Source organism: Herpailurus yagouaroundi, unplaced genomic scaffold (genome assembly GCF_014898765.1).
Source record: "Herpailurus yagouaroundi ecotype Mexico unplaced genomic scaffold, PumYag 254, whole genome shotgun sequence".
NCBI classification, from domain to species: Eukaryota; Metazoa; Chordata; class Mammalia; order Carnivora; family Felidae; genus Herpailurus; species Herpailurus yagouaroundi.
The window spans coordinates 1,724,870-1,745,408 of record NW_024412471.1 but is presented as its reverse complement, the minus strand read 5'-3'; the positions used below and the strand labels follow the sequence as shown (position 1 = coordinate 1,745,408).

At 46.1% G+C, this 20,539-nt stretch overlaps 1 protein-coding gene across 4 annotated transcripts; it reads left to right on the top strand.

Moving 5' to 3' along the window:
• The first annotated feature begins 197 nt into the window (after nucleotides 1-197).
• On the top strand, nucleotides 198-20,061 carry PRUNE1 (prune exopolyphosphatase 1). 4 transcript variants are annotated; one of them, XM_040461250.1, is made up of 8 exons: nucleotides 198-294; nucleotides 8,437-8,529; nucleotides 9,044-9,246; nucleotides 12,042-12,226; nucleotides 12,823-12,981; nucleotides 13,611-13,705; nucleotides 15,565-15,723; nucleotides 18,111-20,061. In XM_040461250.1, exons 2-8 carry the CDS (start codon nucleotides 8,491-8,493, stop codon nucleotides 18,537-18,539), a joined length of 1,269 nt encoding a protein of 422 aa, XP_040317184.1. In that variant the 5' UTR covers nucleotides 198-294; nucleotides 8,437-8,490; the 3' UTR covers nucleotides 18,540-20,061. The 4 variants fall into 4 exon arrangements, with proteins under 4 accessions (XP_040317184.1, XP_040317182.1, XP_040317183.1 ...); XM_040461248.1 differs by lacking the exon at nucleotides 198-294 and adding an exon at nucleotides 572-1,276; XM_040461249.1 differs by lacking the exon at nucleotides 198-294 and adding an exon at nucleotides 7,032-7,299.
• Nucleotides 20,062-20,539: the final 478 nt, after the last annotated feature.

Here is a 20,539-nt window from a genome sequence, read left to right as displayed (position 1 = left end):
TAAAGTTAAAAAATCCTGCTACTTTCTAAGTCCTTACTGTATCTTTTTTTTTTTTTTTCTTTCTTTCTAGAAATGGAACTGGTTGGGCTGTGCCCCTGGTGGTGCAGAAGGTGTGGAGGACTCCCCAGGCTCTGGGAAGAGAGGCAACAGAGAGAGAACTAGCTGAGCAAGCAGGAGATCGAATGAATACCCCTGTGCCCTGGTCCTTGTTCCCAGCACAGGCCTCAGCTTCTCATCAGTCACCTCCTCTCAGTTCCTAGGGGGGCAGGGAGGGTCCAGCAGGAAAAGCTGTCGGTAAGAAATAAAGGGATAGATCAATAAAGGAGGGGGTATTTGATGATGAGAGTACATTTATTTGTAGTAGTCTGCATACCGTGGAGCTGGAAGGTGGCAGTTGAGGGAGGTTGGAACCCAGCTCTACATTCTGAAGGGCTCTCCTAACTCGACTGGCAGGGCTGTGTCAGGATGAAACTTCAAGCAACTCTGAAGGCTGAAACGTCGGTTTGAACAATTAGGGAGGCAGGAAGCAAAAAACCCAGGTTACAACAGTCCAGGAAAAGGAGGAGACGTTTGCTGAGGCTATAGAAAAAAACAGGCCACCAAGTTGTAAAGCAGCAGGAGTTGGCAAGAGACCGTAGTAGGTATTAAAAAGAGATGTCAAAGATTATTCTATTGTTTTAATAACACGGACAATCAGAAAATTGGTGGCAAAGGGTCAGTTTGGTGAAGAGGAGAATTCGAGAAAGCTGTTTTTGCCATGTATAATTTAAGACGTCAACCAGATGCTCCATGTAATGTATGAAAGATGCTATACTTAGCCTGAGTCGAGAGGGGAAGTTCAGATGCCACAAATATAGGTCACACTGACACATATACATTTCTCTGTCAAATGAGTAATCTCGGAAAACTCGCCTTCCTTCGATTCTTGTGGCCATTTCGGAGCTTCTGAACTACGTTTCCCAGCACGCCCTGCGCCACGCCCCACTTCGCCCCTCCGGGAAGGGGTCCCGTGAGTCTCTGGGCGCAGAGCTCCGCCTCCGCCGCTGGGGGCGGGGCGACGTCGGACTCCAGGAGTGTCGGATTACGCACTTCCTCCGGGGTTGGGGCCGAATCGCTGTGTGGCGGGTTCGAGTCCCGCCTCCTGACTTTCGCCCCAAGCCCCTGAGTCCGAGGCGGGGAGCATTCGCCTGGTAACGTCTCCACGGCCAGGGGCGGTGGCACACCTTGGGACTTCGCCATGGAGGACTACCTGCAGGGTTGTCGAGCCGCTCTGCAGGTAACGGATCCCGGTCTGTGACTGTAAGGAATGGAGTATGAGGTCCAGGAAGAACGAAGATGTGGGATCTGGGGACCCCCGAGGGTGTGTGGGGAAGGAGCACAGAATTGTGGGGAGGGGGCTTGGGATCAGATCAGCCTTGGGGCCGGAGGAGTGAGGAACGAGAACCTAGCTCGGGGGAATGCTGCTCAGTCTCCCCGTTTTTGGCTCCTGCCTTTGGGGTTTCCCCAAGAGCTGGGAGGGGGAATCGTGGGTCTGGGAACTGCATCTGAGCCTCTGCTCGCTGTCGCCTGGGTCAGCTCCGTCAAAAGGTGAAGGACTGTGGTGCCGCCAGTCGTGCCCCGCGGGGTGTATTTATCCCTTTCTCCCCGCCCCTCTTTCAGTTCTCCGCTCGCAGGGCCTCCTTGGCCCATTGGCCTCCCTGTGAGCCCCGGGGGTAGGAGGGAACCAGTGTCCACAGCCTTATTGCCTCAGAAGGGCTGTTTTTGTCTGGCGGGCCGAACTCATTCTAGATTTGAGGTGGTCATGGTGTTTTACTTTAAATCTGGTTTTAAGCTAAACATGCTCAGTACTGCAGGCGTATCAGTTGTTGACCCAAAACTTGCATTCCTTTGCCTTCAGTTTTCTTCTTTGGCCTTAACCCACATGTAAATTACGTAAGAATCCCTCGCCAGGAAGGGGTAAGCCCAAAGTGTGTTTGGAATCAAAACTATAAGCTTGATTTCTGAATGCTTTGTGGCTTATTTACGGTGCCCGGAGCTGGTTGGAATCTATCTCCCAGCCATGCTGACTGGTCATGCACATTAGGCTGCTACTCCCAGTTAGCAGCACAAAGCTGACCAGACTGAGGCTGGAAGAGGTCCCTTGGCCCCTGCTACCTCAAGTGACACTGCCCCTGTGGAGACCTAGACAGATGGTTGACTATGCTTTCCTTTTGAAGTATCTTTATTTTGAAGTATCTTTAAACTCTGCAGATTCCCTTGGGCGACAGATTCTAGTCTTTAACAAATCCTTAAAGTCACCTCTTTCCTTTTGCAGATTCGGCTTCTGGCATAAATGAATGTCCTCACCTGAAGTATAGGTGACAAAGGACAATTTTAATACCAATTGCACCAAATTTTTCCTTGTGAAATACAAACTTTGGGAAAGTTGACCTAATGTGTAGGGCAGTTTGGAACCAATTCGTTAGGTTACATCTGATTTGCACCATAGGGAGCTCATTGGAGGACTAATGTAGAATCTTTGCGGCACTGTTCCAAGTGCTATGCAGTTGGAACTCCCTCCCCCCCCCCCCCTGCAGAACCCAAATGACAGGTCTCCTTTCTACCACTTGGTAAAGAGCCCTTAGATCTGAAACCTCACCAAATAGCCTTTCATTGCATGCATCTATCCTAAGTCGTCTTCACTCCAGAGTCCCCCCAGGTTAACAGTATATCTCCTACAGCAGTATGAAGCTGAAAAATACTGGATTTTTCCAGTATTGCTGGTATCCTGAGTTTTCTCTGCCTGCATTCATGCCCCAAGAAGCAAGATCTAGATCTTTATTTTTCCAAACTTGTGAACTTTTGAAGGTGAAGTTGTATCTTAGAGTTCTTATTATCACACAGCCTAGCCGGGGCTGGAAGAAATGAGAAAATCAGACTCTAGGAATCTTAGTGGAGGAACTGGTGACAGGACATACAGGTGGTTGCCAACAATGTAGATTGCTTTTAATTTATAGGGTGCCAGGCTGGTTTAGTCAGTAGAGCATGTGACTCCTGATCTCAGGATCATGAGTTCAAGCCCCACGTTGGGCATATCACTTACTTTAAAAAAGTAAAAATAAATACTAGAGGGGTATTTGGGTGGCTCAGTCAGTTAAGTGTCCGATTCTTGATTTCGGCTCAGGTCATGATTTCACAGTTGGTGAGATCAAGCCCTGCATCAGGCTCCATGTGGTCAGCAGAGCCTGCTTGGGAATGTCTCTCTCCCTCTTTCTCTGCTCTTCCCCTGCTAGTGCTCTCTCTCAAAATAAATAAACTTAAAATAAATAAATACTAGATTGTTTTTAATTATAGAAGTAGTAAATGTACACTGTGAAAAGATTTAAATACAAAAAAGATACGAAATGAAAAAGATCGTTTATCTTCTCCCCATCTAATTCCCCAGAAGCTGCACCATGATTTCTTGTGTAAAGAGATACATGATTTAGACAGACTCTATTAGGCTTGAGTGTTTCTGTTAAGCTTTGGTATAACTTTTAGGGAAATGTGAATGCTTGACTTTTACATAGGATAGAGACAGCGTTTAACCGGCCAATTCCCCTATTGATTTATTTTTGTTATTTGATACCAGAGAAATTTTTTTAATATATATTTTTTTTATTTGAGAGAGAGAGAGAGAGAGAGAATGCGTACTTGAGCAGGGGAGGAGGCTGAAGGAAAGAGAAAAAGAGAATCTCAAGCAGGTTCCACACTCAGCATGGAGCCTGACGTGGGGCTGGATCCCATGACCCTGGGATCACGACCTGAGTAGAAATTAAGAGTCGGCACTGAGGGGCACTCAGCCAACTCAGCCACCCAAGCACCCCTGATAACCAGAGAAATTTTCTACAGCCTCTGCCACAACGATAGTAAGATGTTCCATTTTATTTATTTATTTTTAGTGTTTATTTGTTTTTGAGAGAGACAGAGACAGAGAGATAGCACGAGTGGGGGAGGGGCGGAGAGAGAAGGAGACACAGAATCCGAAGCAGGCTCCAGGCTCTGAGCTGTCAGCACAGAGCCCGATGTGGGATCATGACCTGAGCCGAAGTCAGACACTTAACTGATTGAGCCATCCAGGTGCCCCTAGGATGTTCCATTTTAAAAGAAATCCTGTTTAACTAAATATCGTATTCACGGTGACTCATCTTTCACGTCTAGTGGATAAAAACCTTTGCTTCAGGGCAGGGCTGCGTTCAAGTATAGGTGGTATCCATCCAGCTGCCTTCGGATAATGTGTGTTGTCTGCCCTCCTGTATGCATAGGGCAGGAATCAGGAGTGGCCAGCTGTCAGCACAGTCCTTTCCTCAATATCTATACCATTCTCTGTGCTGGGAGGGCTTCTCTATCCCTGGCTCTTTTTTTCCTTCCCTCATTAACTATTTTGTAGACTAGGTGTCAGACCATATTCAGCTTCAGAAGGGAAGTGGTTGACTTTGCCAGCCCTAGAGCCTATCCTTTCTCCCCACACGAGGCCACAAAGAACATCAGGACACAGTCATTGTCACTACCAGCTTTGGGTGTTTTTGTTTGTCTGTTTAAGAAAGAAAAGTTTATATTTACTTGGGGTGCTCAGATTTCATTTCTTCCACTGGCAGCTCAGGTTTCCTCCTGCTCTAAGTATAGCTATATCTGTCCTGAACTGTTCCTCTGATGGTCAGAAAACCAAAGCAGTTTGGCTTTGCTTTCAACTGGTGGGGGATGGGGGGAGAGGTGGAGGGTTAAGAGATACACACGCTCCTCCTAGATGAAGAGAAGGGTGCCTTATAATTTGGGCAGCCCAGGACAGTTTAGTTTATTCAGATGTAACCATTTATTGCACCCTTTTTTATCCTCACAAGTGTCCCCATTTGAATAACAGAATGTATGGTCACTAAGTCATAAACTATGTTAAAAGTTAAGATACATGCCCACGAAAAGAGGGCGAGCTCCTTAGGGTAGAAGCTCCATATGAGGGCTGCAGGTGCTGGAAGCTGGAGGTCTAGCGGAAGAGTATTGCTCTGGCCTGGGTGGCCAGGGGAGGCATCCCAGAGACAGGGCCTTCAGGTGGCATGAAGAGGCAGGGACTGGTAGGGAAAGGAGAAGATGGAAGGCAGCTACAGAGCAGACACTTATGGGTTATCTCATTTAATCCTCGTCACAACTGCATGAAATCGGTTACACGATTATCATTTTTAAATGAGGCTTGGAGAGGCCGAAGTCCCATAACAGGTAAGAAGCAAAGCTGGGAGGGGTGCCTGGGTAGCTCAGTCGGTTTCCGACTTAGGCTCAGGTCGTGATCTCGCAGTTTGTAAGTTCAAGCCCTGCGTCAGGCTCTATGCTGACAGCTCGGAGCCTGGAGCCTGCTTCAGATTCTGTCTCCGTCTCTCTCTGCCCCTCCCCTGCTCATGCTCTGTCTCTCTCTGTCTCTCAATAATAGGTAAATGTTAAAAAAAAAATTAAGAAGCAGAGCTGGGATTCAACCCTAGTCTGCGACCTCTTCACGTGACAGTTCTGCTGCTTAAAGGGCAGAGCTGGGAATATACACAGCATGTATTGTGGGTGGTGAGTAGACCGGACAGGCTGGGATGATGGTGGACCGTGACAGGGGAGGGGAATGCCACCATAGCCTCTGCTCAGGCCTGCTTCAAGATGGGCTGAAAGCCCAGAGGACTCCTTTGATATTCATTCCTTTGGGTTGCCATCTGGGCTTGAACAAGCACAAGGGGCTAGTTATTCCCCTTCCTGTGGGTATCCTCTCAGAGTCACAGAGTTGTATGTGGCGCCTACTTCCTGCTCTCCTGCTTAGCCCCCCTCCATGCTGGGGATCTGACCCATCCTCATTCAGCTGGAGCAGCACTAGTGTGAGTGAGTTTTGGAAAGTTTCTCAGAGGGCCCAGCACGAGGGGGGTCCCACTTGCTCTGCCTTTTCTCTGTTCCTCTTACCTTATTTCTCTAGAGTCCGGGCCATATGGCCGCTCGTGTTTACACAGTTCCCTTTCCAGTGAACACAGTGCCTCCCCTTGCTGCTTCAGTGAGCAAGCTATCTCCACAGTCACTTACCTCAAGTGCTGTGTTGTCACTCTGGTCTGCAGCCATCTGGGCAGTTCTCGGTATCTGGGAAACAGGGGGACTTTCTCCGGTATCCAAAGGAGAAATTGCAAGTTAGAGGAGTTAATATAGGACTGAATTCTCCCCTTATGTAGGAAAAGAGTTTAATATTGAAAAGAATCTCCCCTCCCTTGTGTCGTTCAGTGTGAGTGGGTCTGGCCTGCCACCCTCTTGAGGTAGGCTTAGAGAAATGGGTGCAGGGGAGAACCTAAGGGCGGACTTTCCCCGCAGGTCCTTTGTGCGAAACCTCTGCCTTTTGTACTTCTCTGAGGGTGGGAGTAGGAGATGTGGGGGGTGGGGGGGTAGTTTAAAATAAAAAAACTTGTGTGGGGGGGCGCCTGGGTGGCTCCATCAGTTAAGCATCCAACTCTTGATTTTGGTTCAGGTCATGATCTCACAGTTCATGAGTTTGAGCCCTATGTTGGGCTCTGCACTGACAGTGTGGAGTCTGCTTGGGATTCTCTCTCTCTCTGTCTCTCTCTCTCTCTCTCTCTCTCTCTCTCTCTCTGCCCCTCTCCTGCTTGTGCTATCTCTCAAAATAAGTAAATAAACTTAAAAAACACAAACAAAAAAACCTGAGGCACCTGGCTGGCTCAGTTGGAAAATCATCTGACTCTTGATCTTGGGGTTGTGGGATCCCATGTTGGGTGTAGAAATTATTTAAATAAATAAAACTTAAGGAGAAAAAAAACCTGTTTAGTTACTGGATAGGGCGATTTTTGCCACCAAAAGTCCTCTAAAATTGTACCTTTCTAGCTGTAGCTTTCTGGGGGAGGGAGGGTAACAGCCAAACAGGCAAAGATGATTCTAGGTTCCCCCAGATTCCCTTTCTTCCTATAGTTATATTACTTGATAACTATTGCTTGCTATGTTTTGCTCCTCTGAACCCCATTCCTACTTTTCTAAACTCTTGGCATCTAGTAAATCTTCCCTGATTGAAGAAGTCAGAGTGTTTGGATTTTTACCTGAAAACCTAGCAGTTTTCAACTGGGAGTGATTTTGCGCTCCCGGGGAATATTTGGCACATCTGGAGACATTTTTGATTCTCATGACTGGGTGTGCTACCGGCATCTTGTGGGTACAGTCTGGGGTTGCTGCCAAACTTCTCCCACACAGGACAGCCCCTACAACAAAGAACAATCCAGGCCAAAATGCCACTGGTGCTGAAATTAGGAAACTCTGCTGTAACTGGTAGCTCTCATTTTGTTTTTATCTCTTCCTCTCTCAGAAGCACGCTGAGGTGTAAGTTCCAAAGTAAATTTGTAAGAGAGAGTTCTTGTGCCCTAAACTGAGCCATGGACATAATTCTTAAAGTACCTACCTCTTCAGGTTGTTATTTAAGACTCTGATAGCTAGGGAGACACAAGGGAACAAGGTTAATACTAACAGCAGATATCCCTCCCTCCTCAGTTCTTATCAGCAGCTGGACTTTTCAAAGCTTTAAAAATAAAAGTTCCAGGGCACCTGGCTGTCTCAGTCGGTAGAACGTGCAACTCCTGATCTTAGGCTCATGAGTTCGAGCCCCACATTGGGTATAGAGGTTACTTTAAAAATAATAATAATGATAGTAATAAAGGGCTGGGGGCATTTTCATGGATTGGGTAACTGGATCATGGACTAGATTTTATTTTACCTTTATTTTCAAAAGCTCTTCGCCTCTTATGATTTAGAAGTGTATGGATGTTTTTCCCTATTTGAAAACAGCAGGGTCAGGGGAGGAAACTGGGGTTGATGCAGCCTGACTATCACCTATCCCAACTGTTCTACCTTTGATTTCTCGAGTGCCCAAAGAGGCGTAAGACGTTAGAGAATTATTTACTGCTGTTCTTTAAGTTAACAATCAAGGAGGAGCGCCTGGGTGGCTCAGTCAGTTGGGTGTCCGACTTCGGCTCAGGTCATGATCTCACGGCCCGTGAGTTTGAGCCCCGCATCGGGCTCTGTGCTGATAGCTCAGAGCCTGGAGCCTGCTTTGGATTCTTTGTCTCCCTCTCTCTCTGCCCCTAACCCACTCGCATTCTGTCTCTCTCAAAAATAAATAAATATTTTTTTAAAAATTAAAAAAAAAAAAGCAATCAAGGAGACAGCGTAGTAGAAGAAAGGGCACTTTTCTACCTCCTGGTTGGATGTGGAATGCTTAAACTTAGCAACACGCAGGTGGCCTGTCTGCTAATATCCACATCCATGAAATGAGGACTGTCATAAGATTGGCTGACCCACCTCCTCTGTGAAGATCAGTGAGAGGTTGTGTGGGAAGCCCTGCTCAGGTGTAAGGGCAGTGGAAACGGACAAAGGTATGTCTGCTAGCGTCCCATTCTCATTCCTCAACAGGAGTCCCGGCCGCTACATGTTGTGCTGGGAAATGAAGCCTGTGACTTGGACTCCATGGTGTCAGCTCTTGCCCTGGCTTTTTACCTGGCAAAGGTGAGTACTTAGCAACAGAGTCCTTGAGAATGAAAAGATCTGGATCCAAGACCCAGCGCTGCCACTTTACACCAGTTACCCTTGGGTCAGTTAAATCCCTTAACCTTACTGAGTCTCAGGTCACAATCTCTAAAATCTGAAATGATGCTATTTTGCAGTGCCCCTGGGAGGATCAAATGAGTAGATGTATGTTGAAGAATTTGTAAATCATAAGGCAAATTCAAGCTGTTTATTATTTGAGTTCTTCTGGGTACCAGTGATCTCATGCCCAGGTCAGCTCTTAAGGATTAATAATCCCTTCTCCGCAGCATCTAGAACCAGGTCTTTTCCATGAATTGTCTTCTTGACCTTCAAGAGTCGTCCTTTTGTTTTTATCAACTGGGTAGGTGTGGCTTTGAGAAAGGCAATTACTTCCCCAAGATCATATCTCCTCTGGTTCCAATAATCTTGTCTTGTTACTTTTCCTGTCTATGCCAAAACATTGCCATATGTTCTTTTCACTTTCCTTATCCAGACAACAGAGACTGAGGAAGTCTTTGTGCCAGTTTTAAATATAAAACGTTCTGAGCTACCTCTACGAGGTGACAACGTCTTCTTCCTTCAGAAGATTCACATTCCAGAGTCCCTCTTGATTTTCCGGGATGAAATTGACCTCCATGCCTTGCACCAGGCTGGCCAACTCACCCTTATCCTTGTTGACCATCATGTCTTACCCAAGTAAGTGGAAGGAAGTTAAGCCAATATTTAACATGTGCCATGTTGAGCTCTGATGAGTAAGAAATAAAGAGAGGAAGAATTTCTGCTCTTGGGGATCTCACAGGCTAATTGCAATTGCTGGGTTATATCAGATATAGAAAATCAACAGAAAATATTGTTAGTTCTCCAGTTATGCAAGTAACAAAAAGAAATAGAAACACAGAGAAGTGAAACTAAAGGATAACTCAGAAATAATTTAAATCTGCCTTTAGTACCATTATTTTGTGGCAGATTCACTGTAACAGAAGCCTTTGAATAATGGTTGCAACTGTTTGGGTTTTTTTTAATATTTTTTGAGATGAGAGCATGTGTGCAGATTTGGGGGAGGGGCAGAGAGAGGGAGAGAGATGGGGACAGAGGATCTGAAGTGGGCTCTGCTCTGACTCAGACTCACCAACTGTGAGATCATGACCTGAGCCAAAGTCCGATGCATAACTGACTGAGCCACCCAGGCGCCCCAGTTGCAGATCTTTTTAATTTTAATCTTTAAACATATTTTTATTTTCTTTTAAGTTTATGTATTTATTTTTAAGAGAGAGAAAGCATGTGTGTGTGGGGTTGGGAGTAGGGAAGGGACACGCAGAGAGAGAGAGAGAGAATCACAATCCACATTGTCAGCGCAGAGCCTGATGTGGGGCCTGATCCCACAAACCGTGAGATCATGTCCTGAGCTGAGATTGAGTCAGATGCTTATCGACTGAGCCACCCAGGTGCCCCAACTCTTTATAATTAAAAAAAAATTTTTTTTAAATTTTTTTAATGTTTATTTTTAAAAGAGAGAGAGAGAGACTGAATGCAAGCAGGGGAGGGGCAGAGAGAGAGATAGACACAGAATCTGAAGTAGGCTCCAGGCTCTAAGCTGTCAGCACAGAGCCTAACACAGGGCTCGAACTCACAAACTGTGAGATCATGACCTGAGCTGAAGTTGGACACTTAACCGACTGAGCCACCCAGGGGTCCCTTTTCTTAATTTTTCTTTTTTTTTCAACGTTTATTTATTTTTGGGACAGAGAGAGACAGAGCATGAACGGGGGAGGGGCAGAGAGAGACGGAGACACAGAATCGGAAACAGGCTCCAGGCTCCGAGCCATCAGCCCAGAGCCTGATGCGGGGCTCGAACTCACGGACCGCGGGATCGTGACCTGGCTGAAGTCGGACACTTAACCGACTGCGCCACCCAGGCACCCCCCTTTTCTTAATTTTTAAAAAGCAAAATTATTTTGGGGGGCGCTTGTGTGGCTCAGTCAGTTAAGCATCTGACTCTTGGTTTTCAGCTTAGGTCATCTCACAGTTTGTGATTTCAAGCCCTGTATCAGGCTTTGTGCCAAGCAGCTTGGAGCCTGCTTGGGATTCTCTCTCCCTCTCTCTCAAAATAAATAAATAAAATTAAAAAAAAAACACAAAATTCCTCCACTTACGCTCTGTTTCTCTCTCTCTCAAAAATAAATAAACATTAAAAAAAAAAAAGTGGGGGGGTGCCTGGGTGGCTCAGTCAGTTAAGCGTCTGACTTTGGCTCAGGTCATGATCTCATAGTTCATGAGTTCGAACCCCACGTCAGGTTCTATGCTAACAGCTAAGAGCCTGGAGCCTGCTTCGGATCCTGTGTCTCCCTCTTTCTCTGCCCCTCCTCCACTTACGCTCTGTTTCTCTCTCTCTCAAAAATAAATAAACATAAAAAAAAATTTTTTAGAAAGCAAAATTATTTCCTACAAAAGAAAATATCTCAGTGTCATTGTGACGGGTGTTAGCAGTGTGTGGTAACTGACCCTCGAGAGGACAAATAGGTGTGTAGAGGATAGTGAAATATACTGGAGGGGAGCAGAGGATACGAGGGAAAGTTTCCTAAGAGAGTTGACCCTTGATCTCACTCTTGAGTGTTTGCTCTTGGAATGGGAAGGTGAGGTAGTTAGGAAGAGCATCCAGGCAGAGAGAGGAATTAATATAAGAAAAGGCAGGCAGGCATGAAATAGCATGGTAGATTGGGAGAAATGGAATTTGTTATGCATGGCTGGAGCATAAAATGTGACCCAGAAGTAGGACATAGGAAGAGGTGAGACTAGGGAGGTGGGTGGGGCTAGATTTTGGACACCCTTTAGGCCCTGCCAAGGAGATTAGACTTGATGTTAGGATAGTGGGGAGCTATTGTGAATTATATTTTATCCAGATCCTGACAGAATCAAATTTGCATTTTTCAGATGATCACTCAGCAGCTTTGTGGAGGATAGCTTAGGAGGGCCTGAGACGGGAAGTGGGTGTTTGGTTGGGAAATTGTTGGAACGATCTAGGTGAGAGATATTGAGGGCTTAGAATAAGGCGATAGCAGAGGGTTGGAAAGGAGGAGACGGATAAGGATTGAGGTAGAGTCCATAGGATCTGGTGAACTGTGTGCCATTTGGGTATTCAGCAGATTGAGTGACAGGAGAGACTGAAATACTGGGTGCCAAGCGTGTCAGTCGGAAAGGCAGCTCCTAAGGAGATCAAATACATGGATGAGATGCTTGTCGCTGATACTTCACCAAGTTCACTTATGTACTATTTTTTCCCGTTTATATACTATTTAAAGATGACTTCGGTTCTCACATGAAAGAAAAGAATTGAGAGCAGTGAGGCCGAGGTGGAAGTGACCAAAGTTCTTAAGTGTTTGCCTAAGATGTGCATTTTCCTTCATGGGTGAGGTGGAGCTTTGGTTACAAGCAGCTGGAGTCCCCCCACCTATCTTTCTTTCTCTTTTCCCCACACCCACTTTCCCACACAGAAGTGACTCGGCCCTAGAGGAGACAGTTGCAGAGGTGCTAGACCATCGACCCATTGAGCAGAGACACTGCCCTCCCTGCCACATTTCAGTTGAGCTCGTGGGATCCTGCGCTACCCTGGTGACCGAGAGAATCCTGCAGGGGGCACCAGAGATCCTGGACAGGCAAACTGCAGCCCTTCTGCACGGTGAGGGTGGCTTTCGGGTTAGTTCCTCCGTGTCCACCCCAGAGGAGAGTGGAAACATCTAGCCTCTTCTAGCTTAATCATACCCTTTCAAAGCTATCCAGCTCGTATCAAAGGCTGGGTTCTTTCAGGGGGCAATCAGGCATGAAAAGGCTGTGGTGAAAGCAGAAAGGAAGACAGACCTAGAAGCTGCCTGTTGGTGGCTATGTGACCTTGAGCAAAGATTTCTCAACCTTTCTTGTTCTCATTTTCTCCATTTGTAAAAAATAAAAAAGAGAGAGAGATTGAACTAGACTATCTCTTCCAACTTCTAGGTTTTTTTAATGGAATTTGGCTACAGAAGGGAGATCGTGTCTCTCTGACTCGGTCTCAAGATCTCTGAGGGTTGAGCTGCTCAGGCACCCTTTCTGCCTGCCCACATTTTAGTTTGGAATTGGGTGGTCTTACTCAGCACATAGTCCCAGTTCCTCATTTTGTTTCCAGTGTGTTTGCCGCACGCTCTTCCCTGTATTATGTCCACCTGGTTGGAGGGTTGTGTGTGTTCTAGTGGTTGTGAATGGAAGGCCATGGGATTTGAGTCCTGCCTCCTGCCTCCACAGGAACAATCATCCTGGACTGTGTCAACATGGACCTGAAAGTTGGAAAGGCAACCCCAAAGGACAGCAGATATGTGGAGAAGCTGGAGGCCCTCTTCCCAGATCTGCCCAAGAGAAATGACATCTTTGATTCTCTACAAAAGGCAAAGTTTGATGTATCAGGTGTGAAACAATAAACTGACTTCTCTCCCTCCCGCATGAGAAAACAGATGGACAAGCCTTGTTCACAGTATTTTTGAACACTATTGAAACAGTTTTCAGAGCATGTATAATGCTTTAATCAGAGAGAACCGAGGTAGTATGTGAGTCTGATCATGAGCTAATCAATTGATTTACTATCCTGGCTAATGGGTAGGAGAAGGAGGAATATATTAAGAGTATCAGAGGTTTCTGGGCTAATCAGAAAGTATATGAGTAAAATCTGCTGAGGGAATGCTAAATTATCTGAGTGAGATCTAGATAATTGTTTAGGGAAGCAGAAGAAACATTTAGGGTAAATATACAAAGGACAAAGGAAGAGAACAAAAAAACTTCCATAATTTGTTACCCAGATACTACCTATTGACCTTAAAAAAAAAGTACCACATGTACTTACAGAAGGTTAAAACAACACAGAAAGGGGTAAAATAATCTGTTTATAATCATATAATAATTAGTTATCTCCCCTATTCATTGGCCCAAGGAGAGGCTGTGTTTGTTCTCACCTTTGACCCATCTTGGTGTCCTCACCTTCCTGGGCTGGGGACCCTGGGCTCTCTTGTTTGACCCCTGGTCTCACATTCACTGTCTAGGACTGACCACTGAGCAAATGCTGAGAAAGGACCAGAAGACCATTTGCAGACAAGGCATTAAGGTGGCCATTAGTGCAATATATATGGATTTGGAGGTAAGAGCAAGGCGTGGGTGGGGAGAGAAAATCTTCAGTTATATATGTAACCTTGCCCCTCATTGCTGGCTCATCTCCAAAATAAATCTTGTACCCATGTACCTTTCCCTTTCAGCAGACAGGTCTGCTGTCACTCCCACAGTCCGTGACCTCTCACTGCACTACCATAATAGCCTGCATACCGGTTTCCCTGCCTCTGCTCTTGCACCCCTACAAACCATTCTCCCCATAGCAGCCAGAGTCATGTCTTTATAAGGTGTAAGTCTGAAAAAACAAAACAAAACAAAACAGATGTAATTCTGATCACATCAGCTCCCTTCCTTTGCTGCCTTTTCATTGCGCTCCTGATAGAATCTAAAGGCCCCAGGGGCACCTGGCTGTCTAAGTCAGAGGAGCGTGCAACTCCTGATCTCAGGGTTGTGGGTTTGAGCCCCACGTTGAGTGTAGAGATTACTTAAATACAACTTAAAAAAAAAAAGAAAAAAAGAATATAACAGCCCTACTGTGGTTTACAGGACCCTCCTTGATTTGTCTCTCTCTCTCTCTCTCTCTCTCTCTCTCTCTGACCTCATCTCCTTCCAGCCCCACTCCTGTACTCACAGTGCTATAGCCACACTCATTTTCTTTCTGTTCATGGGGTCCATTAAGCTCATTCCCACCTCAGGGCCTTTGCACTGGCTTTTCCCTCTGCGGAGCTGGCTCTTCCTTATCACTCAGGTCTTAGTTCAGATGTCTCCTCTTATAAGAGGTTTTTCCTGACCACTGTGACTAACATAATATCCTTCGTGCTCAAAAATCTCTAAAATATTTTAAATTTTGTTTTATCCTTAGCAGTTAATGGACTGAAGTGATCAATTTCATGGTTTCCTTGTTTATTGTCTACATTCCTCTGCCAGTTTATCAGCTCCACCAGGGCTGGAGCCCTGTTTCTTCTGTTTCTTCTGTATCGGCACCTTTGACAGTACCTGGCGCATAGCCGGTGCTCAGTAAATTTTGTTGAATGGGTGAATGACTGTAACTTTGATAACGGTATTTTACTACCTGGTTCCATATCATATTCATTTTAAATCATTTGGCAACTGGATCTGAACACATCCTGCCATAGTCTGTACAGCTTTCTATAAATACTGTGTAAAACTACTGAATAATTTTAATAAAACAAAATGGCCTGGTCTCTTCCCTTGCTGCCTAGTTTGGGAAACAAACATATGAGTAGAAAAGGCTTGCCAAATAGCATAAATTGACACAGTGAGAAATTGACACGTGAGATATGCCAAGGACAGAGAAAAGCCCTGATCTGGATCGGCTGGTAGTAGTATTCAGTAGAGGAAATACCACATGAGACTTTGGAGAAGAGTAGAGATTGGCAAAGAATGAAGAGCCAATGATACACTTGTCCCGTGTGTGTTACCGGTGTGTGCCATTGTTCTATTAGAATGAAAATACCCATGAGGCGAAGACCTTGCTTAAAAAATGGCAAGAGCAGGAGGGCGTTGTACGTGCCAGGCATGTTACATACGCAATCATGTTTTAATTCTTAAAATAGGCACATGGTAAATGTTTTATCCTCAAACTTAAGTCCAGGGAGGTTGATGCAACTCCTTGATGGTACAGCTAATAGTTACCTATCAGAGCTGATCTTCAAACCAGTTCTGTCTGAACGCAAAACCTATATTTTCCCCATACTACATACTGCTTCCCGGCACACAGAGAACACAGAGTAAATATTGGATACCTTTTTTCTGGAGAACAAGACCCAGGTTAACATGGAAAGATACCCTTTGTGAACACGTTTTGTTACTGGTGACAAGGAGAGTCCAGCGGTAGCCCTTTTCATTGCCCCATTTCTTCTTTTTCAGGCCTTCCTGCAGAGGTCTGGCCTCATTGCAGACCTCCATGCTTTCTGCCAGGCGCACAACTGTGATGTCCTGGTCGCCATGACTATCTTTTTCAACACTCACAATGAACCAGTGCGGCAGCTGGCTATTTTCTGTCCCCATGCAGCGCTCCGAATGATGGTGAGTCTCTGTCTCTTCTCCAGCCTGAGGTCCCTACAGAGCTCTGCTTGTGAGCACTGCCCAGTGCTGTAAAGACCTCTGCTTGGTTTTTGTGTTTACACAGAAGTCCTTTGACCTCTTTCCAGAATCCTCCCTCCCTGCCCTTCCCCATTCTCTCTATATGTGAATAGCCTTAGTCATACTGTTAAGAGAGATTCAAAGGGAATTAGAGACACAGTTCCCACTTAGAAGGACCTTGAGATCAGATTAAAAGACAGTGTTATAAATCTGGAGTTAAAATTCGATTCTTAGCCTAATCTTTAATCTTCACCCCAGAAAATCAGTTCCTTCCTTTTTACCCTATGGCCTTGAAAATGGGAAACTCAAGAGAAGCCTGTTCTACTACTTAACCGTGCAGCGATGAATGACAGTGTCTAATGCTAATTCTGTAGAAAAGGGATTGAAGCACAGGTGTTCCTTCCTGATCTGTTTGGCCACCTTTCCCACTTCTTCCCCTTTCTTTTCCTCTGTTGGTTACTGGGCAATTAGCCCAGGGAAGAAGAATTTAAAAGTGGACGCGAGGGGAACCTGGGTGGCTCAGTTGGTTGGGCGTCCGACTTCAGCTCAGGTCATGATCTCACGGTCCGTGAGTTCAAGCCCCACATGAGGCTCCGTGCTGACAGCTCAGAGCCTGGAGCCTGCTTCAGATTCTGTGTCTCCTCCTCTCTCTGCCCCTCCCCTCCTCATGCTCTGTCTCTCTCTGTCTCTGTCTCTCTCTCAAAAATAACATTTAAAAATTAAAAAAAAAAAAAGTGGATGTGAGTCAGTCCAGGGACTTTGGGGTTTATTGGGCTACGTGAAGGCTGCTAAAGACTGGTCTGCATACAGCCTGATAATCTTTTGCATCCATGGAAGGTATGTCACCCTTCCTTCTCTTCCACAAAGCAAATGTGATTTCATTCAGTGGAAGGTAGTTTGGCACTGTGGAAAGTAGTAGTTTTTGTGTTTTTGGTTTTTTTTTTTAATGTTTTATTTTTTGAGAGAATATGAGCAGGGGAGGGGCAGAGAAAGAGGGAAACACAGAATCCAAAGCAGACTCAACTGACTGAGCCATCCAGGTACCCCAGAACTACAGTTTTAAAAGGCAGATGGACACGTTTTCTGTCCCAGATTTGCCACTTACCTGCTCTCTGAGCTCAGGCAAGTCAGTTGACTTCTGAATCTGTACGTGGCATAGTATTACCCACTGATTAGCCTGATGTGCTCATTAAACCTAATATCGTACGTAAAGTACATTGCTGGGCACAGAGTAAGCACTGAATAAATGGTGGCTCTCACTAATCGTGTCCAGAAGGAAAGGGTGCTTTGGCCATGGGAAGTGTCTCTCCCACCTTCCTAAGTGTCCCCACCTTCCCCCCCCCACCACACCCTTGCAAAGTTCTGCAGATAACAGAGGGTTCCCCCACTGTCCAGGCTGCCTCTGCACTGGGAAATGGGAAAGAGGTTTCACAGCGTGTCCTGCCATTTCGTCTCTTCCTCCTCTGTTGGAAACGATAGAAGAGAGTGGTTTAGAATACTGGTTTTGGTGGCAGACCTGGCTTCAAGTGTCAGTTTTGCTTCATTCAAACTATGACCTTAGGCAAGTTACTTCATCTAAGCCTCTGTTTCCCTACCTGTGAATGAAGGTAATACTAATCCAAATTTTAGAGGGTAGTTGTGACGATTAAATGAGGTAATATGTGGAAGTGGTCAGGCTCAGCACCACGTCTGATGTACCTCCCACCCCCACTTTGATCTATTCATTCTTTCTGCCTCTGTCTTGCCCCTGACCTCAGTCTACATGTGTGTCCCATTCTAGCTAAGGATAGAGTTCAAGTTTTTGAGCACAGATATACACTTGGAAACAGCACTAGGTCAGGGGGTCCTGGGTTCTGGTTCAGACTCCCATCATCTACGTGCTTTTGCTCAAGATGCTTAATCTCTCCAGGCTTGGGTTTACAAAAATTAAATATATGATCTCAATTGGGGTGCCTGGGTTGCTCAGTCGGTTAAGCGTCCTATTTCAGCTCACATCCTGATCTCGCAGTTCATGGGTTCGAGCCCCGTGTCTGGCTCTGGGCTGATGGCTCAGAGCCTGGAGCCTGCTTCGGATTCTGTCTCCCTCTCTCTCTGCTCCTCCCCCACTCACATTCTGTCTCTCTCTCTCTCTCTCTCTGTGTCTGTCTTAAAAATAAACATCAAATGTTTCTTCTGTTTCTAAATACTATATGTATTCGCAGTAATACTGAACTCTGGCTGATTTAATCAAAAATGTTTCTCCTTCTATAAGGAAAGCCTCTAACTTAAGAGACCCCAGCTGTTTGCTTCACCACCTCACGTACCATCTCCCCATCTTGTCTCCTCTTTAGATCTGTGGAGTTCTGGAATGCTCCCACTCTCCGTCCCTGAAGCTGACCCCTGCCCCAAGCACCCACCCTAACCTCCAGGCCTATCTTCAGGGCAACACCCAGGTATCTCGGAAGAAACTTCTGCCTCTGCTCCAGGAGGCCCTGTCAGCATATTCTGACTCTGTGAAGATCCCGTCAGGGCAGCCCGAGACCGAGGGTGTGTGCAGGGAGCAGGCGGACAAGGACTTGGACAGGGCGGGGAGCTCCCTGGTGCCTGGACTGAGTCAAGATGAGGAGGAGCCTCCACTGCCCCCCACGCCCATGAACAGCCTCGTGGACGAATGCCCCCTGGATCAGGGGCTGCCAAAACTCTCAGCTGAGGCCATCTTCGAGAAGTGCAGTCAGATCTCACTGTCACAGTCGACTGCTGCCTCACTGTCTCAGAAGTGACTGCTGGGGGCGGTCAGGGTAGGGAGGGCGGTTGCTCAAACCACCTCAGTTGCACGTGTTGAGATGTGTCAGCAGTTCTGACTTCGGTGCTCTGGGGTCTGGTGTACTGTTTTCGTGAACCTGGGAGGAGAAAGAAGTGAAAGAAAACAGTTGCTTGAGGGATGGCTTTTGGCCTTTTCTCCAGATCTCTACCCATTAGACAGATTATATTATTTAATTTAATTCTCCAAATCTGCACTGACTCTCCTCTGTTTCGTTGGCCAGGGGCACAAGGTAGTACCTGCATAGCTGCGGCAGAGCGGCACAGGAAAGCATACCCCAGCAGTGCCCTCAGTAAGGCTCTTCAACAGAACCGGTATCTCTCATGAAACCAAGCAATCATTGTCTCCTTGTATTCATTTATTCTCTTATTCATTCAGGTATTTATTGGTTACCTCCTTTCAGCTAGATAGAAGAGAGAGTGTGCTTTTGGAAACTTCTCTTGCTGTTTTCAGCCTTCAGCAGAATCCGGCCCCATGATTCCTCTTTCTGCCCCCAGTTAAGTGGTGGTGTCTAAGGCCGAGGTGGCCACAGTTGTGTTCTGAGCTCATTCTGACTCTTTTAGGATTGTTGGGAGGCCATTATCTTCTGTCCTGGTCAGCTGGCCTGGCTCTCAGTTTCTGGGATACCCCAGAGCCACAGGGACCCTGAAAAGACCCAGAAGACCCCTGGTTCTTGAGAGTTCAGGAGACACCCAGGAAGGCCTTAAGACCACAGAGGCACTCTTCCCAAAAGACAGCAAAAGTGCAGTGAGAGCCCCGGCTCTATGCCCTGCTTTGGTGGCCCCAAATTCCTTGTCCATCTCGTTCTCTTCTTGTTCATATCGAAGGGAACATGGAGTTCTAATACTGAGTGCTGTGAACTATGTCTCTCTTGGCAAGACCCTTCATTTCTCTAGGTCTCATTTTCCCCATCCGTAAGACCAAGGGTCTGGACTAGATGTTCTCTGGTATTCTGGGATCTGCCTCTTTTGCCATCTCTCCCCTGCTTCTGTGTGTGTGTGTGTGTGTGTGTGTGTGTGTGTGTGTGTGTGTGTATTTTATTTCTGTTTTCCCTGGGAAAGCTCAGGGTGGGTGAATTGTATTTATATGTGATTGTACCAAGGGACTCAGCCTCATGTAGCATGTACAGGGGTGTGATTCATACCATAGTGACCCACAGAGCACTCCCCCACTGACTCGTTCTGCATGTGTAGAGTCTCCCTTTTGCCTTCAGACCAACCTGCTCCCCTTTTTCCTACCCCACGGCCCTATTCCATGTAAGTTGCCAGTGGTTCCACCGAACAGTGGGATGTGTGACAGTTTTGGCATGACGTCTTCAGTAAGAGGGGGATGATGTGACTTCGCTTTAGGGGATGATGTCTGTAGCCATTGGAAGGTAAAAACAGTTGTGTGATTTCTGAACCAAAGGAATTTATGTTTTGTAACTCGGGTACCTTATTTTGCATTTTGTTAAAGTATTAAATACTTTTTTTTTTCCTGTTTGGGGTCTCATTGTCTCTTTTTATAACTGTAATCAGGCCCTTCCCTCTGATAATGGTTTCAGTCTCCTCAAGACGCATCTCCCTTCTTCTTGCTCTGGGGGATGGTTCCCTTCATTAACTCTTTTTGGGAATGAGGAGTTACAGCCTTCTATCTCTCCTTATCCTCAGCCTTTCATTTGTTTCTTCTTCTAGAACCCAGAACGCTCTTAAAGATGGCTTTCCCAATCTTGCTTATGCTCAAAAAGTGGGGCCAAGATAGTCTCAAAACCAAAATATTTTTTTACCACTGTCTTTTGCTTTTTGGTTTTTTTTATTTTTTTTGTTTAAAGAGCAGCCTCCAGGTGGCTCGGTCGCTTAAGGTCCAGCTCTTGATTCGGCTCAGGTCATGATCTCATGGTTTGTGAGACTGAGCCCCATGTCGGGCTCTGCACTCACTCTGCAAGAGCCTGCTTGGGCTTCTCTCTCTCCCTCTCTCTCT